The sequence below is a fragment of the Periplaneta americana genome, chromosome 3 (genome assembly GCF_040183065.1).
Source record: "Periplaneta americana isolate PAMFEO1 chromosome 3, P.americana_PAMFEO1_priV1, whole genome shotgun sequence".
In the NCBI taxonomy this organism is placed as follows: domain Eukaryota; kingdom Metazoa; phylum Arthropoda; class Insecta; order Blattodea; family Blattidae; genus Periplaneta; species Periplaneta americana.
The window spans coordinates 96,392,057-96,411,408 of NC_091119.1; the positions used below are offsets into that span (position 1 = coordinate 96,392,057).

General features: G+C 36.5%; 1 protein-coding gene across 10 annotated transcripts in view; it reads left to right on the forward strand.

The window, feature by feature from the left end:
* The window catches only part of RhoGEF2 (Rho guanine nucleotide exchange factor 2), a 453,695-nt gene that overhangs the window by 173,341 nt on the left and 261,002 nt on the right, over positions 1 to 19,352 (forward strand). For 7 of the 10 annotated variants that reach the window (XM_069821024.1, XM_069821026.1, XM_069821030.1 and 4 more), the window contains exons 7-13: positions 2,651 to 2,872; positions 6,092 to 6,185; positions 8,517 to 8,728; positions 14,123 to 14,236; positions 15,614 to 15,727; positions 15,809 to 15,907; positions 17,222 to 17,314. In XM_069821024.1, coding sequence (XP_069677125.1) covers positions 2,651 to 2,872; positions 6,092 to 6,185; positions 8,517 to 8,728; positions 14,123 to 14,236; positions 15,614 to 15,727; positions 15,809 to 15,907; positions 17,222 to 17,314 — 948 coding nt within the window. Of the gene's footprint in view, positions 1 to 1,972; positions 2,301 to 2,650; positions 2,873 to 6,091; positions 6,186 to 8,516; positions 8,729 to 14,122; positions 14,237 to 15,613; positions 15,728 to 15,808; positions 15,908 to 17,221; positions 17,315 to 19,352 lie in introns of those variants that run through there. The other 3 variants (XM_069821031.1, XM_069821033.1, XM_069821034.1) reach the window with 2 other exon arrangements.

Consider the following 19,352-nt stretch of genomic DNA (forward strand, 5'->3'; position numbering starts at 1 on the left):
ATTATTTGACTAGTATAGAAATAGAGTTCATAAAAGCTGTACAGTATTGTTTTCATCGAATCATCCAGCGAATAAAATTGTCAAGCGTATTTGTTGACAGTATTATAATGTAGATTATGTGTTAACTTGTACTCAATCTGTAACTTTTCTTTAATGTTATAAAATTTTGCATATGGTTGTATAATGCCATTTTATAATATATAAGAATTGTATTTTGAACTAAGTAAGTTTATTACTATGCGTACATAACCTCAGAAACATTCAGTTGTCGTTCGCCGTTATTATGATTGACATTATTTTTCTCTTAGACAGTTTGTTTCTTTGTTGTATTATTTATTTTGAGTTGATTTAGCATAACTTAGACTATTTTTTTTTTTCAAATATGAATTTGTTCATATATATCAATAGAAACTATGACTGCTGCTGTTGTGATAATACTTGTATTACTTTTTTTATTCCCAAAACAGAAAAGATCGAAACGAAAATTGTCATGTGTACTGATGTATAATGAAAGTTCTATCCCTTTACGGTGAAGGAATCTATAGGACTCGCCTCAGAAATTCACAAACAAGTAATTTTGAAATTATCGAGATTGAGAGAAGAAATAATTCATATTAAGTTGCTATAATACATAGATTATGCATGGCATGGCATCTTCACCAGTTTTCGTGAGAGAGAGAAAATGATTGATCAATAATTTTAAATATATTTTCGTGTAACAACTGAATAATGAATTTTTGTTAACCCTGCCATAAGTGTCTTATGAAAGTACAGAACACTTTTACTATCAACTTTTTGTGTAAGGAAATTGAAATTAGAAGTTACTGAAAACTTATTAAGTAAGAATGAAACAAGGGAATTACCAAAAGAAAGAACACTATTGCCTTTAAACAATGTTTATCCATGTCAGTTTATTTACGTCACTTGACAGTACTTTGCACTTATCTTTTTTTCATTTTCATATATTGTATTCCATAGAACTTATATTAGCATTGAAACTTTAAGATGTGAAACGAGTCAAAAGTTACGGTAATTTTTTGGCGAGATGTGATGTCTGACAACACTCTTCGTACACAGTTCATTCATATTTGCTGATTTCAATATCAAACATTTGCAAACATTATTTAGTACAAATAAGAACAATAATTTCAACATTAATTTATTAAGTAAAAATAAGTTAGTGAAATTGTTGATTTTTACATTATAAAGTAAAGTTTGATTAAAATACGAAACCTTTGCGCGCCCCGACAAAAATTACGGGTACGCCGAACATCTAGGACAAAAAAGGGGACCGGCCCGTTTTTTACAGGACGTATGGTTAGCTTAAGTTTTGTCCCAATAGATCCTATTTGTTAACAATGTTCCCATTTCTACTACACCATTGAGAAGCATTAGCAACCGTTAAGATGCAGATACCAGATGAAGTTTGTGGAATAACTTATATTTGGACTGTGCCCTTTGTTCTGTATGCATTAGTCGAAGTAGCGTGTCCGTTTATCAAAATTTGGACATTGTCCTTACAGAATTATTAGTTACTCGATACATTTTACACAAAGTAAGGGACTCCAGAAAATACGATGTGTGGAGTGTTGGAAGATGTCCAGTTCGTGTAATGCAGATCATAGGCTTAGGTAAATTGGCAAGAGAACTTTTAGAAATGTCAGTGAATGCAGCCGAGCTCGTACCTCACTTAGCATTAGGATATGGCATTAAGGTACCCTGAACCACTTTGTAGCCCCTTCACCACCACTACGTCACTAAAAGCTAATTCTCAGTAATCTCTGTAGTACGCGTATGACCTTTAGAGAAACGATTTGCTATCTAATGCACAGATCATGAAGTTATAAGTTCTACACAGTACTCAGCAAGTGTCTTGCCATCGCAGGACACTGGACTGCGTCATGCACTCGGGTGAATGCTCTGCGCTATAATTAGATTCGATTCAGTTGTGGTTCTCTTGCTCCGCGTGGCACCACGCCCGTGATAGGCCTAGTTGTTTGATTTCGATACGTCTTGTCGAACTGTTGCAGTGACATGTTGGAAATACCTCCCGAAATTTTTCGAGAAATCGAGAATAGTCTCGTGAGCATTCTATCAGAGCTGTTACCGTTGGCGTCCTATCCAGATGCATCTCTTCTGCTTCGACCGTGTGTGCAAGAGTCACGTCAGCAATCTCGGCTCCTTGACGCGATCTCGCGTTGTACCCATGTCAAGAGAAGGCATCCCTGAACTGTGTGATGTGTTGAGTGTGGCTGTGGGCTGGGTGGCACTTGTTTCCCATAACAACATAACCAGAGCTTGTGCGTCTTTGTTTATTTTTTAAATATCTGTGCTGATGTGTGTGCGTCCTTGTACTGCATGTTCACAGTGCACTACCAGGAAACTGAGTTTTGACTTTCGGAGTTGTCATCTTGAAAACAAGTAGCTTACACTGTAAACAGCAGTCAGATTCGGTGACTTAAAGAAGACCATGGAGTTGATAACTATAGGAATAGGCGTTTTTCATTTTCAAATGACAACACAAAATTTGAGAAATGAAATAACACATATTACTTTGTCATAAAGTGCGACTGTGCAGGCACTGTGCACGTGCAGTACGGATTTAATGTGGGTTCGCTGTTCTAACATTGTGGCTTCTTTTCTCTTGCAGTATTCCTTGCCCCTGCAGTCCTACCCTCCATCACCACTCCGCTCCAGTGGTAATTTTGACCCCTTGTCTGAGGCAGAGACCCCGCCACCACTGCCATCCCGAAACCGCCCTATACTGTCCCTAATTCAACCCCCCGGCGCCCCACCCCCTCTCCCCCCTCGACTCTCACAATGCGAGTCTCTGGGCGTAGAGAATCACCATTTGACACCGACTAACCACTACGTAAGTAACCACAGAAGCTTCCTCTCTTTCAGTACGAAATCCGGTGATCATAAAAGGCATTGAAGAAATTAAAAGTTTCGATCATAAAGTCATAACCATTGCTGACACAATTTCATAATTCAGTGCTAATTTTGTTATATCATACCCGAGAACATTATTTGAGACGTGGAAATGCTCCATCTATCTTGGAGCTGAATGCTATGACAGCTCCACGTTATTCATTTCAGTGCCTTCATTTATTTCAAGAAAATTGTGATTATTGCATGCTAGTTCTTTGTTTTTGTTACGAGTAAATGAAAAAAGGTTAAAAATAATCATGTTCTGCAGGTCTGATTTGAAAAAAAAAATGATGAGCATGAAGCAAGTGATCTCCAGAATTGCCTTGTTGTTTCTTGCTGTAGTAAAATTGTTGTACCAAATTTGAAATCATGTACCCTGAATGAAAGTTTGCAAGTTAATTGTTAAATTAGATTATAATGGAATTGGTAATTGTCAAGGAAAGAGAGAAAGTGGTCTTCTGTTTCTTTCTTTTAATCCATATTAATATAAATTACCTGCCCCATGACTTGAGCTTGGTGAAGGTGCCTTATATGCGAGATAAAGATTGATGGTTTAATGTGGCCATCTTTGATCTGTGTGCAGAGTAGCTGTGCTTGTCGAACTTATGTACGAATAGACACAATTAGCAAGTCAATTTGCATGCCGTTTGGATGTGTGCCAACATAATCTGTTGCTTGATATTAACTATAAATTGCTCGCATTGTACTTTCACCAATGCAAGTGTTTTGTGGTAAAGACTGGAATTCATGTGCTTTGTTGTTTCGTGGTATTGCACAGCCTGTATGAAAATATTCAAACCAATGCACAGTGTACTCTTTAGGGTTACTCGTGTACTGTCATTTCTTGGTTCACATTATTACTGTAGAGGTATGAAACTATTATTTTATCTCTAGTGCTACATTTTTCAGGTTTGTATAAGTTTTACAATAACATTTATTCATTTTAAAATCTTCTCTACTAGCCATAGACATATTGAAGTTTCTTTTCCATAGGAAAAAAAGATTTAATTTTTTTAACAGCAGAGTTCGGAATCCCCTGGACATTTTTTGACCATTGTCTTCATAGCTGTATGTATGACTGTGTGTTGCAATGTTGTAGTTATAACTCGAAAGTGTAGTCACCAAAATTCTTCCTTCCCTTCATCTGAGACTTGTTAAATTTTCTAAATTTGATTAGTTGTCAGTTAACATGTATCAGTTTAAGAGATATTTACAGAATTTTACGAACATGAATAATTATAACATAATTATTTCATTATGAATTTTAAAAAGTTATCAGTTGCAGTATGTACAGTACCGGTAAAAATTAATTAAACAGGAAAATTATCGAACAAGTAAGAGAATTTCAGTATTTAGGAACAGACACAAGGAGTGGTATTGATTTAATATTACAAAAATATAATCAAATGAATTGAATAATCAGAAGACATTTTGAAAAACAAATGTTGACAAAAACAAAACTGAGATCACACGACATCACTGCTAAAGCAGCACTCTGCTTCGGGTGTGAAACTTGGGTAATGAAGAAAAGACTAAAAACCTACAACATTGTAAACAAAATTCAGAACTACCAAAAGAATTAGAAACAACATTTACATAGAATGCCAATTTCCAGAACCCCACGGCATACATTGAAATATTGTCTGATGATAAATGGATCAAATAACTTTCTTTGATCTAAAACTAGATAGAAGGCCCAAATTTCACTTTGAGAGAAGAGCAACAGGCATCACATGCCTAAACATAACTATGATGATGGTGATGATGATGATGATGAACAATATTTAGACTTTTTAGAATCTGGTAAATATCCAGGACATGCATTGTGTAAGACGTGCATGTCTCTTGGGGTATGATTGGTGAAAAATGTGGTTATACCATTAACCGAAATTCTTCTAATTCTATAATTAAGACTTAACTAAAACGTCTAGCCCTGGCTAATTTTCGGTGAACATATGTGTATTTGAAGAGCCTGAAGTTTGTGGCCATAACAGTAATTAGCATTTGAGAAAATACTGTAATAATGATGGCAACAGAATATTTAAGAAAAATAGGTTATATACATATTAAAGTGCTATAAACTTTTATGAATGATCTGATGTTCCAATATTAATACTAATATATCATTTTTTGAAGCTAAGTTATGAGAGATTAAGGGACAATGATGAAGATCTAGTTCGAATTTAGAAACCTGTTAAGTCGAAGAGATACTTTACTGTAGGGATTGAAGTTTTTAGTTGCATAATATCAGTGATGATGGACTAAATTATTTCCAACTAATTTTCAGCGTACATGTATATCAAGATTAAGAACTACTTTATAAAAGAACAAAAACTTTGAATACAACTTAATTCAGTGTGAAGAAATCTTGACAGTGGTTGCATTGACGGTATTTTCAATTGAAATTTTCTAAGAATAATAAAAAACGGATGAAATAATATCGACACTTATAACTTATTTGTATAGATATACGTTTTGAGAATTTAACATGTAGAGGTGCTGGAAAATCAGAATAACTTGCTGTTTAATTTAAAAACCACAAGAGCGTGCCATGTTGTGATTTAGCTTGTTCTCAAGCTAATTATTGAAACTGCTAATCATTACCAGTAATAATTACAGAATCATCGTAGAATGTTTGAAGGTTAATATGCTACAATACTTTAGGATTGCAATCCGATAACAGGTACTAGTATTGCACATTACACTTTAAACGTATATTATTCATGTTGGTTACCTGAGTAACATCTAATTGAAGATATTGCAATGCTTAATTTTTTGCGAGAAAGTTTCGTAGATATTCAGCAATAATATTTGATTACTTATCGAAATGACTGAATTGGTAATTTATGTTCTACCATTAATGTTACAAAAAGTAACATGTAAAATGTCATCAATCAAAACAGTAACCGCAGTGTGGTAAGTAGACCTGTAGATTCACCCAACACTTTTAAATTGCACTGTTCGTTGGAGGATGAGATACAGGAATGTGTGTGTTTGTGTGTGTGCGCGCGCGCGCGCGTGCGTGCTTTGTGTGTGTGTGTGTGTGTGTGTGTGTGTGTGTGTGTGTGTGTGAGTGATTGATTCTTATTTTGACACTGTAGTAATGAAAGCACTGCATGTGATGTACTGGTGTGTAATGTGCGATGTTGCTCACTTGCAGGCAACAACTCCACAAGTGTCAGCCCTGCACACACACCATCGCACCAAGTCTAGCCCCGATCCACTCAACATGCAAAACATGTCTCTTGCAGAAGGTGAGTCACTGTAGATGTAGCAATTCAGCTGCACTTACCCACAGTAAAATTATATCGAGTATATGTAGCAGTGTATCTGCACTGGCTCACAGTAAATTAGTTCTGAACAGATGTAGTAGTCGAGCTGCAGTGGCTCATAACAAGTTTGTACTTTTAGGTGCACTCATTCATAGTAGAGTTATAATGAAATGTTGTAGCAATACAGCTACTTTGGCTCACAACAAGTTTGTACTTATTATATGTAAAAGTGCAACTGTACTAGCTAATAACAAGTTTGTACTTGTTAGATGTAACAACACAGATGTACTAGTTCACAGCAAATTTGGCAAGTTTGTACTTAGCCACATGTAGCAATCCAGCTGTACTGGTGTACTAGTTTGTACTTATGTAACAATCTAGCTGTATTGGCTCAGATAATGTTTGTACTTACTACATGTGGCATTGGAGCTGCACCAAGTTTGTATGGAAAGGTACAGTCACACGCTGCTACTCTTGCAGTGCTAATAATAATAATAATAATAATAATAATAATAATAATAATAATAATAATCTTTGGCACTACAACCCGTGAAGGGCCTAGACCGACCAGCCGGCTGCTGGCCTCATGCCTGCATGCCAAAGCAGAGATGGACGATCATCAAACCAGAATGGAGGTATCGTGTGGTTAGCACGATGATCCCCCCAGCCGTTATAGCTGGCATTCACAACCGGATTTCACTACCTATCGTAGCTCCCCAAGTGCATCACGATGCTGGGTGGGCACCGGTCCCATACACTGGCCGAAATTTTATGAGAAAATTTCTTCCCCCATGAGGACTCGAACCAGCATGCATTCCATAATGCGAATCCTAGGCAGATGCCTTAGACCACGACACCATGGCGTGGGACACTCTTGGTGCACTGGAGTACAAAAAACTGCGCAACTCTCGTACTGTGACGTGTGAACAATGGTGTAACCCGAAAAGTAGTTGCTGCCGAACCTGCTGCCTGCTACTTTTTCATGGTGCCCACAGCTTAAAAGTAGCGACATGTGAACAAGGTTCTCAGGGTTGCAGCCGCAGCATTTATGATATCGGTTTTGTTGAAACTTTTGCAGCGGTTGTGACCAGTGTTGCCATCCAAATGTGCCAGTGATACTTTTATTGTTTGGATATATTTTAATGTTAAATGTGATGAAAATAAATGATTTGTAACAGTTACTAAATGTACAACACAGAGTATATTTGCTGACGATATAATTCATTTTTTTAATTTTCCATAGTAATTTCAAACAGGAGGGTTGCCAACATTGATTACGTGATTATGTTGTTGGTTATTTAATTATATAGGCGTTTTTAATAGCTTTATAGTAAAAATAATGCCAATTTCTAAATACTAGTTAGGTCAGAAAAGCAAATAATAGATAAGTAAGCTATCGCATGAGTTTCATAATCCGAAACTCTAATGAGAACATAACCACAAAATGTATATTGAAAAGTCAAGAGATGGAAAACTACAGGTAGACCTCGGCTGCAGAAGTAGCACCTTGTGTGTGTGAAGAGACTCACAACCTCCAGTTGCAACTTCTGCAGCACGCTACTTTTGGCTTATGTGTGAACACGACACGCAACTTTTGCAGCTGCAGTACAAAAGTTGCGCAGCAAAAGTAGCGACGTGTGACCGTACCTTAACAGATACAGCAATCCAGCTTCACTGGCTTACATGTTTGTATTTATCAGATGTAATAATCCAGCTACAATGACTCGCAAGAAGCTTGTACTTAAGAGATGTAGCAGACAATTGTACTTTCTCATAGCACTGTGTAGTATGTCATATACATCAGTTATCTCAAAGATACTGTCATTGTTGCTTGGATGGTGATGATGTAAGTTCATTGGGTCCCAAGCGATCCCTTAAAGGGGATATTCACAGTGGATGTTAGTAGTAGGGTGCACCAGTCCTTTCCTAACACTTACATCTGTCTCAATCTGACTTAAAGCTATGGACAACACACAAACACTCAGTCCATACACACCAAGGGCAATGCAAATATTAGAGGAATAATAATATTATGAATACCTGGTTTTCACAAAAAGGACTTAAAGACTGTAGATCTCAATTCCATCTAGAATTTCATGCAGCCCGATCACTGAAGTTTGTCTTTGGTAGTTACTAGGCTACATGGCGAATGTATGTTCTCTTTGAGATGTACGTAATTTCTGGTAATCGTGAATACTTTCGAACATCTTTTCAGAATTAATCACTCCATTTAAGCCCTAAGTATGAGATGGTTAAATATATATTTCGTGTCATTTGTGAACATTGTATAATAAAGTGTTGTTTTATTTTCAGCTTCAAAACGCTTAATTGCTTCAGAATCAATGTCAGATTTATCGTTTGGTCCAAAACGTGTGAAAGGAGGAGGGACGTGGGATGTTGATTCTCCAAGAGTTACCCCGCCAGGCACACCACCTCCTCCATATGGAAGCAGTAGTGCAGCGAATAGTGAAGGCCTGGAAACAGTTCCCCAGACTGAAGAGGACCAAAACACTCATGGAGAGGAGGTCTGTACAGCTGTCAAAAAAAAAAAAAAGTGGCCGCACTCGTGAACAGCGAATATTTTCAAAGTCCACTTCGGGTCGCCGCGATGTTACACGATGCATGTGCTTGTACAAGCAGTTCCGGAACTATGAAAGTGTTCCATATCTGCGCCTCGTAGACCAGCGGTAGAGTGCTTGTTTAATGATTCAAAGGTCGTGGGTTCGGGCCTTCTTCAAGTTTTCATTTTATTTTTTACTCGTTCTTTAGCAATGTAAATGATATTCAAATTATCATTTATATCCAGTTATCGTTCTTTATGGATATCACGTTATTTATATTTCGTTATCGTTCTTTAGAGATATGAATAAAATTCAGGTCATCATTTGTATTCTGTTATCGTATTATAACGATATGAATAATAATTATTATTGTATCTCCAATGGGGGTTAGCCCTATTTTACATATGTATGTTAGGACTATAGTTTTATACACAAAAAAGATAAGCATAAAGAGAAATGGAAAAGAAAATTAAATTAGCTTACGCGATGTAAACAAATCATAAACAATCCGTAAATTAGGCATTGCGATTGCAAAACAAATATCAAGTATCAATTTGAAACATACAAAAACATTAACAACACACATACGTAACACTTCTATAACACAAATATGCAGATTTCCGTACCATACATCATAAATTAATACACAATAGTCACACAAACACAATCAAACTATAATTACGACATTGCGACGACATCAAGCATCCCATAACTGACTCACATACATAACAAATCAAGCATCCGTTACAACACATACACTTCAACATAGTAACCACACTTTTAAAAGTTACAAATTTGGCTCCAAGAGGAATAAATAGGACACTGTTACTAATTACTATTCTTCTACAATTTCTTAAATACATCTGTAATAAATCTGTGAAATTCCGATATGAATAATATATACGTTTTTTATATTGTTATCGTTCTTTAGCGATTTAAATAATATTCAAGTTATCATTTATATTCTGTTTTCCTTCATTAGCATTATAAAACAATATTCAAGTTATTTATATTGTTATTGTTCTTTCGCAATATATTAATTAAACAAACCGATATTTATCATTTATATTCTGTTATCGTTCTTTAGTGATACTATATAAATAATATTCAAGTTATTTATATTGTAATCGTTCTTTAGCGATATAAATAACATAAATTTAATATTAGGTTTGGAAAAATCCAGTTGCATAATACTAGTATTAGTTTTTCTTTTTGTATTATTACATTATACTATCTTGAACCACAATAAAATGAAAAGGAGTAACGAGGAATTGAACCTGAGACGTTGACATCTAAATTCCGACGTTCGTCCGCTGAGCTACGAGAGCAAAAGTGTGGAAACATTTTCGGAAAAATTGGCCCAATCACACTCTAAGATTTTCTGATGATTCGTAGAAGCTAGTCCAGGATGCGGGGGGCAAAGGCTAATTGATATTTCCCGGTCTCTGACTGGGTCAAACATCCTGATAGAATTAATATTTAACCCTTGCCGTGACTTTCGGTGAAGTCCGGAGAGCCCAATTAGTCAAATCCACTCTCCTCATCTCCACGCTTGGGCCCCCTGGAATTTAATAAGATGCGAAAGAGATAGTGGTGTGCGGAAAGCAATGGGATGTTACCGCATTTAGGCCTATCCTTCCCAAGAAAACTGCAAACATGAACAAAGGAAGCTTTTAATAGAAGAAGAAGGATCTTCTGCGGACCTCTGGAAAAAGAACTAAGGAAGAGACTAGTGAAGTGCTTTGTGTGGAGTGTGGCATTGTATGGGGAAAGAACATGGACATTACGACGAAATGAAGAGAAACGAATTGAAGCGTTTGAAATGTGGATGTGGAGAAGAACGGTGCGTGTGAAGTGGACAGACAGAATAAGAAATAAAATTGTGTTTGAAAAGGTGAGTGAAGAAAGAATGATGCTGAAACTGATTAGAAAGAGAAAAAGGAATTGGTTGGGTCTCTGGTTGAAAAGAATAATAGACGACATTAGGATATGTGGATCATATGCGGAGACTAAGAGGAAGGCAGAAAATAGGAAAGATTGGAGATTGCTGTGTTTGCAATGAAAGACCTGCCCATGGACAGAACATTTATGTGTGTATGTTCAGAATTCCTGGAATATCGTGTCTAAGAACAGTCGCTATTTGCAAAGACTAGTCAATTCCATGCCCACTCGACTGCAAGATGATCGAGATAAGAGGAAGATAGACTAAATATTGAATTGTGGCTTTTTGTTTTGTTTTTTGAACGCTTAATTGTTTGAATGTTTTAAGGCCGACGCCAGTAAATTTGTTATGTTTATGCCACGAAAGATATTTTATTGAGAATAAAATCTTTTTTCTTTCCATTTGCAGCCACAATATCATAATGATAATGATGAAGTCATGGCATAATATATTAATGAACCTGATGTTAATTACTAAAATAATCATAAAAGAGAAAGGAGCCATTATGTATAGTTTGTCTCTCTCAAAAACAGAACAAAAAAGGACATAAAAAGCACCAGGTTGTAGTCGAACGCAGGACCTCATGAATAAGAGGCCTTAACGCTACCATTATGCTATCGAATAACACACAGTATACTTCAATTATAACTGTAGATATCAGGCAACGTGGTCCAACAATATGTAACATCGCCTGTCTCCGAATTGTAGCGAAGATACCCGAAGGGAACTTTGTTTCAGGAGAGCGGCCACTTTTTCTTTTGATAGCTGTACATTGTATAATAAAACAACTTCTTTTATACGAGTAGCTACATTTCACACTTATATCTTTTTGTATTTCTACAGTAAAACAACTTCTTTTATTATATATTTCACACTTACACATTTTTGTCTGAAGTCCTGACAAAATTTCTATACTGTCCACATTAATTTATTTCATTTATACGTTTTTTACATTTATATGATCACATTTTAAACCCCAGGAGATATAGAACGTTATTTATGCATTCTAAATAAGTTTTGCTCGAAATTAGGTTTGCTGTGAAAATACAATACATGCTCATTGTTAAGATGCAGTCCACTTTGAAATTTGTAATGATTCTGTTGTGGCATTAGAAACAGTGGAGTATTTTGTAACACTATGATGTAACTGAACAAATTATGGAAGAGTTATCATAATTTTTAGGCATGGTTTATTCCTTAGAAGCAGGCAGTGTAAAATAACTGACATTAATAAATAAAATAATCACATGTTATTAAATGAAGATGATATGGAAAGAGCAAGTAAAAGTTTCTAGACTGAAGTTTGAAATGTAATATATCAGCAGCTTTGGCTGTAAGCAGCTAAGATTTTCTACAAATAATCTAACATTCTTCAAGAATATGTGTTATAAATTTGAGTATTGTATTACAGACTCAGAAATGGCTCAACTGTCAAGTTCTAAATTTCTCTTGTGAAAATTTTACGAAATTGACTTAATTCATTTTTTCCATATGCATAGTCTTCAAATACTATTTCAAATATTATTAAATGTCATTTCAGTTATATGTTTTTCTCACATTCGTTTTTTCCTTCATATTTCCATAAAAAAGTACAAATGAAAATTTTGTCGTATACACTTTTTCATAAGTAATTCTGATACTCAAGTTAGTGAGTCGATAAAGCAACTAACTAAAAGGGTGTATAGATGATCTATTCTGGAGAAAGTCAAAATACACTTAGCAAAAGAATTAAGAGAACAAGTTTTCAAGTCTTGTAGGATTTCGAAGTAAGGATATACGAAAGAAAAACCAATTAGGAAAGAAGCTATATGTTTTGTTTTACTAAAAGGAAACATACTGTACATATATCCATATTAACTTTACATCAAACATAATTATTAACAAAAACTGATGAACTACCAAAATCAAACTGAAAATTTCTCAGTCCAGACATTAAAAACTTGCTTAACTTTACTGTTTTATGGCGCTGCTGTTCTTTGATATGTTGTTGGATCTCCTAGCTTGAGTCACAGCCTCACACCTGCATAGCACGCTGCGTAAGTACAGTCTGATGACTTTCTGTGGGATATTCTCCCGTTCTTCAAACACTTCTTCAGAGAAGTCTCACAGTGCTTGTGGACAATCATTCGCCCCTGATTCCTTCTCTGCATTATGCTTCAGTGGGTTGAGGTGTGGGCTTATTGCTGACCCCTCAGTGACAGAGATTTGCAAGTCATGGAGATGGTTTGAAGTGACTTGTGTAGTATGAACTCACGCATTATCATGCATGAGCAAGAAATCAGGTTCTACATCAATATCAATAGAAACTACATGGTCATCTACGATATTTGCGGTGTAGACCTATTCTTGAGCACTCAAAGGCCAGTTATCAGAACAAGATCCGTACGACTATCAATCATGATGCCTACCCACACCATGACAGATCCACAACCATACCTGTCCACTTTTGTAGATAACTTCGGCTAAATTGTAGTCCTAATCTCCACATGCATAAACGGCCATTAGACCCAGTTAGATGAAACTGGAACTCATCAGTAAAACTGTCGCCAGTGTCTAAGCTGCCATCAGCAGTGGTTTCTAGTAAACGCAAGATGGGTTGTACAGTGTTCCCTAGAGCGTCGAGGTACTTGAGTAGGTCTTCTGCATCATACACTGTGCTCTTGTAGTCAATTGTGTATTATCAGAACACACATGCATATACTGGAGGTTCTTCTAAGGTTGTTTCCTGGATCCCTTGCAGTACTAATAGGTCAGCATAGTGCAGACACCACTACAAATCTGTCCTGTTATTCAGTAATTTTTCGTTTGCGGCCTGTCCACTGCATCTGACATAAAATCCTGTCGCTCTTTAACGACACCAAAGCCTGCAAATGATGGATGAAGACAACCTGAGGTCATTGCCACATATCTCATTGTCCTGCCTTCTTGAAGTAGAACAACAGCTGGGGTACTTCTGTGTCATTTAGTTGTCTCATTCCAACTGTCCCATCCAGTAATGTTGCATAGCTGATCCATCAATAAGGAGGCAATGAAGATTTGTTTAGAGTGAGTCACTGTAGTTTTACGTCATGCATGACTACGTCAGATGGGATAAACATTAAGCAATGTAGAGGACTCAAGTGCTTTACAAAGCATGTATGAATTATCAACAAATATTGTGCTTCACAATCCATAATGTGCAAAATTATGATGATTCAAACTAAGTTCCCACAATTTTTTTTTGCTAAGTACATTTTATTTTATATCAGAACTACTAGAAAGATTCTAAGCATATCAAGTCATCTTTCAAATGAGAATTGAGTGTTTTTTTTCCAAAGTCTATTTATTACCTTTATGGATGCTGAGATTAAGAAACAGGAGATCTTAATCTTAATGTGATGCTAGGACTTATGCCTCGTGATGATTGTATGGAACAGGGACCTGGTGATGCTGTTTCACCAGATGTATCGCCACTGCATGCGAACACTGCAACCATGCAGCAACAGTCCATCATCTCTATGGAAGAAGACGAGATGTCAGATCAGGAAGTGGTGAGTACAGGGGAATCTGAAATTGCATGTAAGGGAATCGAATTATCTGTTAACTCGTGAAGTAGTTAGGGCAGTATAACTGATTTGATATTCTATCCACTCACAAGTCTACTGAAAAGTATTGGTGTTAGACCATTACTCTGCACTTGCCTCGATTTGGTTCCTGCAGAAGTGTGCTATTATCGTTCAGGTAAAAATTTGTTTGTTTTAAATATGTGTTACAACAGAGCTAGACTCCAGTTACTATAGTAGTTACATACAATAATTTCACAATACATTACAACAAACAAAATATAATAAACAAAACAAAAATGTAATACAATAATACAATAACAAGGAGAAAGAAAGCAGTAAAGAAATAGGAAAGAAAACAATAAAAAATAACGTGAAATAAAAACATAAATAGAAAGATAAAAAGAAATAGATATATCTACAAAAAAATGAAGTACAGTACTGATACTGCACATTATGCGTAGTATAAATATAAATAATATATATAATAATAAAATAAAATTGCATTGCATTCTTCACCTGACATAATTAGGAACATTAAATCCAGACGTCTGAGGTGGACAGGGCATGTAGCATGTATGAGCGAATCCAGAAATGCATTGTTAGTTGGGAAGCCAGATGGAAAAAGACCTTTGAGGAGGCTGAGACATAGATGGGAGGATAATGTTAAAATGGATTTGAGGGAGATTGGATATGATGGTAGGGACTGGATTAATCTTGCTCAGGATAGGGGCAGATATCGGACTTATGTGAGGGCGGAGTGAACCTCTGGGTTCTCTAAAAGCCATAGTAAGTAAGTAATAAAATTGTTGTGTTATGTTCACATCTTTCATGATGAAGTTGTAGATACCGTAACAAATAATGAGCAAAATATGACTTTCAAATAAGAAGACAAGTATCAGAAGGAACCATGCATAGACAGATGGAGAGACAATGTGGCAAACCCATTTGTTTCAATACATATAAAGAATTTAGAAGACTTACATTATTTAAGTTTCTGTATCACTAATCCAGCATCGTGATGTACTTGGGGAGCTACGATAGGTAGCGAAATCCGGTTGCGAATACCAGCTATAACGGCTGGAGGTATCGTGTCAACCACACGATACCTCCATTCTGGTTGGATGATCGTCCACCTCTGCTTCGGAATGTGGGCGTGAGGCCGGCAGCCGGCTGGTCAGTATAGGCCCTTCATGGGCTGTAGCGCCACAGATTATTTATATCACTAACATGTAATTTTATATTAAATTCTCTATTTCGGTTAAAAAAGTAAAAACTGAATAATGATAGTGACCAGAGTAACTAGACTTCCATGTTGTATAACAATTATCTGATATTATAATTCCTTAAATCACTGAGTTGCAGGGACAGCTGGAAGACCATGGGCCATTCAAAAGTCTATCCAAGCTGTGGGAGCACAACGCACACCTGGCAGTGTTCATGAACTATGTCATCTCAAACAGCGATCCTTCAAGCCTGGTATGCATATATTTCATTGATAATGTAACTTGAAATCATCTGTTTTTGTGTTACTTAACATGCGCTTTCTTTTGGTTTCAGTTGTTCTACTTAGTCACAGATCTGTACAAAGAAGGCAATGCCAAGGAAATGAAGAAGTGGGCATATGAGATTCATTCGAGCTTTCTAGTTCCGGGAGCAGTGAGTTGCTACTAATATTTTTACTGTAGGAAAAGTTAATATAAGATGATTTTAATTTTCGTATATCGAAACAGAAATGTGTATAAGGAATATATTCTTGCTGTTCATTTGTATGAAATTTTGAAGGACTGTCTTCGATAATGTAATGGTTGCTATTCTTGCTTCTGGACCAAGTATTGCATGTTTAAACCTGACAAATTGTGGAGGATTTTTCAGGAAAAATAGTTCAAAATACGGTAAGAAAAAAAAAAAAAAAAGAAAAGAAAATCGTCGGCTGGGTGGCGCAGTCCATATAGTGCTTTCTGTACCTGAGGTTACAGGTTCAATCGTGGCCTAGGTCGATGGCATTTAAGTGTGCTTGAATGCGACAGCCTTATGTCAGTAGATTTACTGGCATGTTGAACTCTTGCGGGACAAAATTTTGACACACCAGTGACGTTGCTCGGAGATTGCAAACGTCGTTAAATAAAACATAATTTACAATTTTTCAAGAAAATCCAAATTTCTTCTTTGGAAAAAAATTGAAGATAAGCTCTTCCATCGTAAATTAATTTTGTGTATCTAAAAGTGGGAACAGTATTAAAAAATTCAAATATTAGGCGTCATTCTATCATTGGAGTAATATATTTTGCCTTACATGTGCCCCGTTTGTTATTGAATTAAACTCTGTCAGACTAATAGAATTGCAGAAAGGTCTTGGTTGACCATTGTCATTGAAAATCAACAATCTGGCCGGGATTTGAAGCTACATAACAAAATTCTTGCAGGAACTATGTATGAGAAGAATTCATAATGTATGAGAAAACTTGTGTGAGAATGACACAGTTCCATACTCTTGAACTCTGGTTTTTACTCTTCAAATTACGTCATTTACAGAATAATTGCTCTGATGCAGCTTTCATAGAACACATTGTGGCACAGTGGCCATGAACTGTGTGAAAATTATTTGGAAGTTGATGAAAAGAATTTCAATAACTGTGGTTTGGATGTATGTATATGCACATGCACATACCCACGTACACACACTCTCTCTCTCTCTCTCTCTCTCTCTCTCTCTCACACATATTTAATTTAATTGCTATTTCTGAATTTCCATGAAATTAATAGGCGGTGTTATTGCTATAATTATTTTGGGCATAAAATGTAAATAATTCCATCAACTGTGCAGTAGTAGTAATACTTATTTTAAATTTTAAGACATGTATATTTCACGACAATTTCTGATGCAAAGCTTTTTGTTTACCGACCAGATTTTCTCTGATCATTCGAAACTTGTTTCTCGTCATATATATTCAAAGTGTTCTTTCTTTTCAGCCACTGAGGCTAAATAATGTAGACGAGAATGTTGCAAGAGAGATCGATGATGTTCTGCTCAAGGACTCTGAGAAAGAAGAATTTCTCAGGAGGGTGAGTACGCACTGTCATAGTGCGCCATTCATATGATTACATTGCTTACTGAACAGTCAAATTTTGGAATTATTATATTTTTATTTCTTGTCATTTGTGTGAAGTAGAAATAGCTGTTCACATATAGGCCTACATATTTTATATGCAATTGGAGCTGTGGGAAACTTTAATGGGCAGTTTAAAATTATCCGACAGATTTACATTTTCTCTTATGCGAAAATAATTTCTGGATATGAGACATTCTCAGTGACAGATGGCGGACTTCTAAATAATTTTTTTCAATACTTGACACATTGAAACACGCAATTGTTTTTATTTCATAGTTCTTCACATCTACTCATATAATTTGCTGTTATATTGTACACAATAATACGGTCATCATTGTTATGTAGAAATTCACGTTTAATTTTTTTTTTTCAGTGTCAGACAAATTTTTATAATACTGGAATACAGGAAATAGCTTCATTAGAATAACTCTTCTCGGGTTCTTAGCCAGGTGAGTTGGAGATTAGCTTCCAAGCTTTCGACGGCTAGCTCTGCCATCTTCTTCAGGGATGAAGTGATGTGGGACCATGTCTAGCCGGTATATATGCAAAAGTAGGGCTTCCCGCTGCGGGCCAATCAGGAGCTAGCTCCTAGTCCTGACCGCCAGGCATTTTCTGGTTGGTGGACGCGGCAGCCAATCAGGAGCTACTTGCACGTCCCGACTGTCTGCCATGTGCTGGTTGTCTAAGCGCATTGATGGAGGTTTCCATGCTGTACTCAGCTGTAGACCCCCGTCTCTGTTGAAATTATTGCCACCTAGCTGGATTTCGATGGGACTTGGTTATCAAGGAAGCCATCGAAATCCAGCTATAGTCCTGACGCTGTTATTTCCGGCGTGACTCCGCCTCTTTGCTTACGTCTTAGAAAGTGAAGGCTCTTTAAAGTCTAGGTAGGTAGTATCGTTCGCCATTTTTGTTCTTACGTTGCCGAGCTACCATACGAGGAATCTATTTGCCACACCGTTAAACATTATCATGTTGTAGCTCCTATGATAATAAATCAAACACACTGTAATTCAGCAAATAATTGAGCGGCAAATAACGTCTTCGTGTGCTTTCTGCGAACGCTAACAAAAGAGCTAAAATGGCGGGCGATTATATTAAGTATTTATCGTGCCTTAAGAAATGAATCAGCGAATCACAAGACGCACACATTTAAATGTAGCTGACCTGCAACGCGATTGGCTGCCGGAAATTAGAGCGATGGGAGTATAGGTGGCAATAATTTCAACAGAGACGGGAGTCTACAGCTGAGTAGAGCATGGAAACCTGCCATCAATATGCTTAGACAACCAGCACACGGCAGACAGTCGGGACCAGCAAGTAGCTCCTGATTGGCTGCCATGTCCACCAACCAGAATGCGCCTGGCGGTTGGGACTAGGAACTAGCTCCTGATTGGCCTGCAGCGGGAAGCCCTACTATTGTATATATACCGGCTAGACATGGTCCCACATCACTTCATCCCTGAAGAAGATGGCAGAGCTAGCCATCAAAAGCTTGGAAGCTAATCTCCAACTCACCTGGCTGAGAACCCGAGAAGAGTTATTCTATATCAAACGCCGGGAAAGCTCAAGTCATACAATAGCTTCATTCTTTTTTTGTCCATATTCATGTTAAAATTGTGCAGCACGTCCTCTAAATTTAATTTAGAAACAAGCTATGCAAGTCATATGTATTTGTAAAATATATTTCAGAATTTATTTAAAAAAATGTGTATTTCTTTTTTTACGCACACATACAAAAATTGAAAAATTGTATGTGTAGCATGTACAGTTTCCCTGGAAAAGGATGAGACGATTGAATATTCCTAAGTCTCATATGTAAGACACTGCGCATGATCGGAGACCAGAGCACCGATACACAAGATAACGAATACTGAGTTACTTAAATTCAGGCTATTTGGTTTGTTACTAGCATCGTTCTGAAATTCACTTCAAAAACTGCAAGAAATATGATAATATTACGTAAATAAAAGATAAATATGTACATAAAT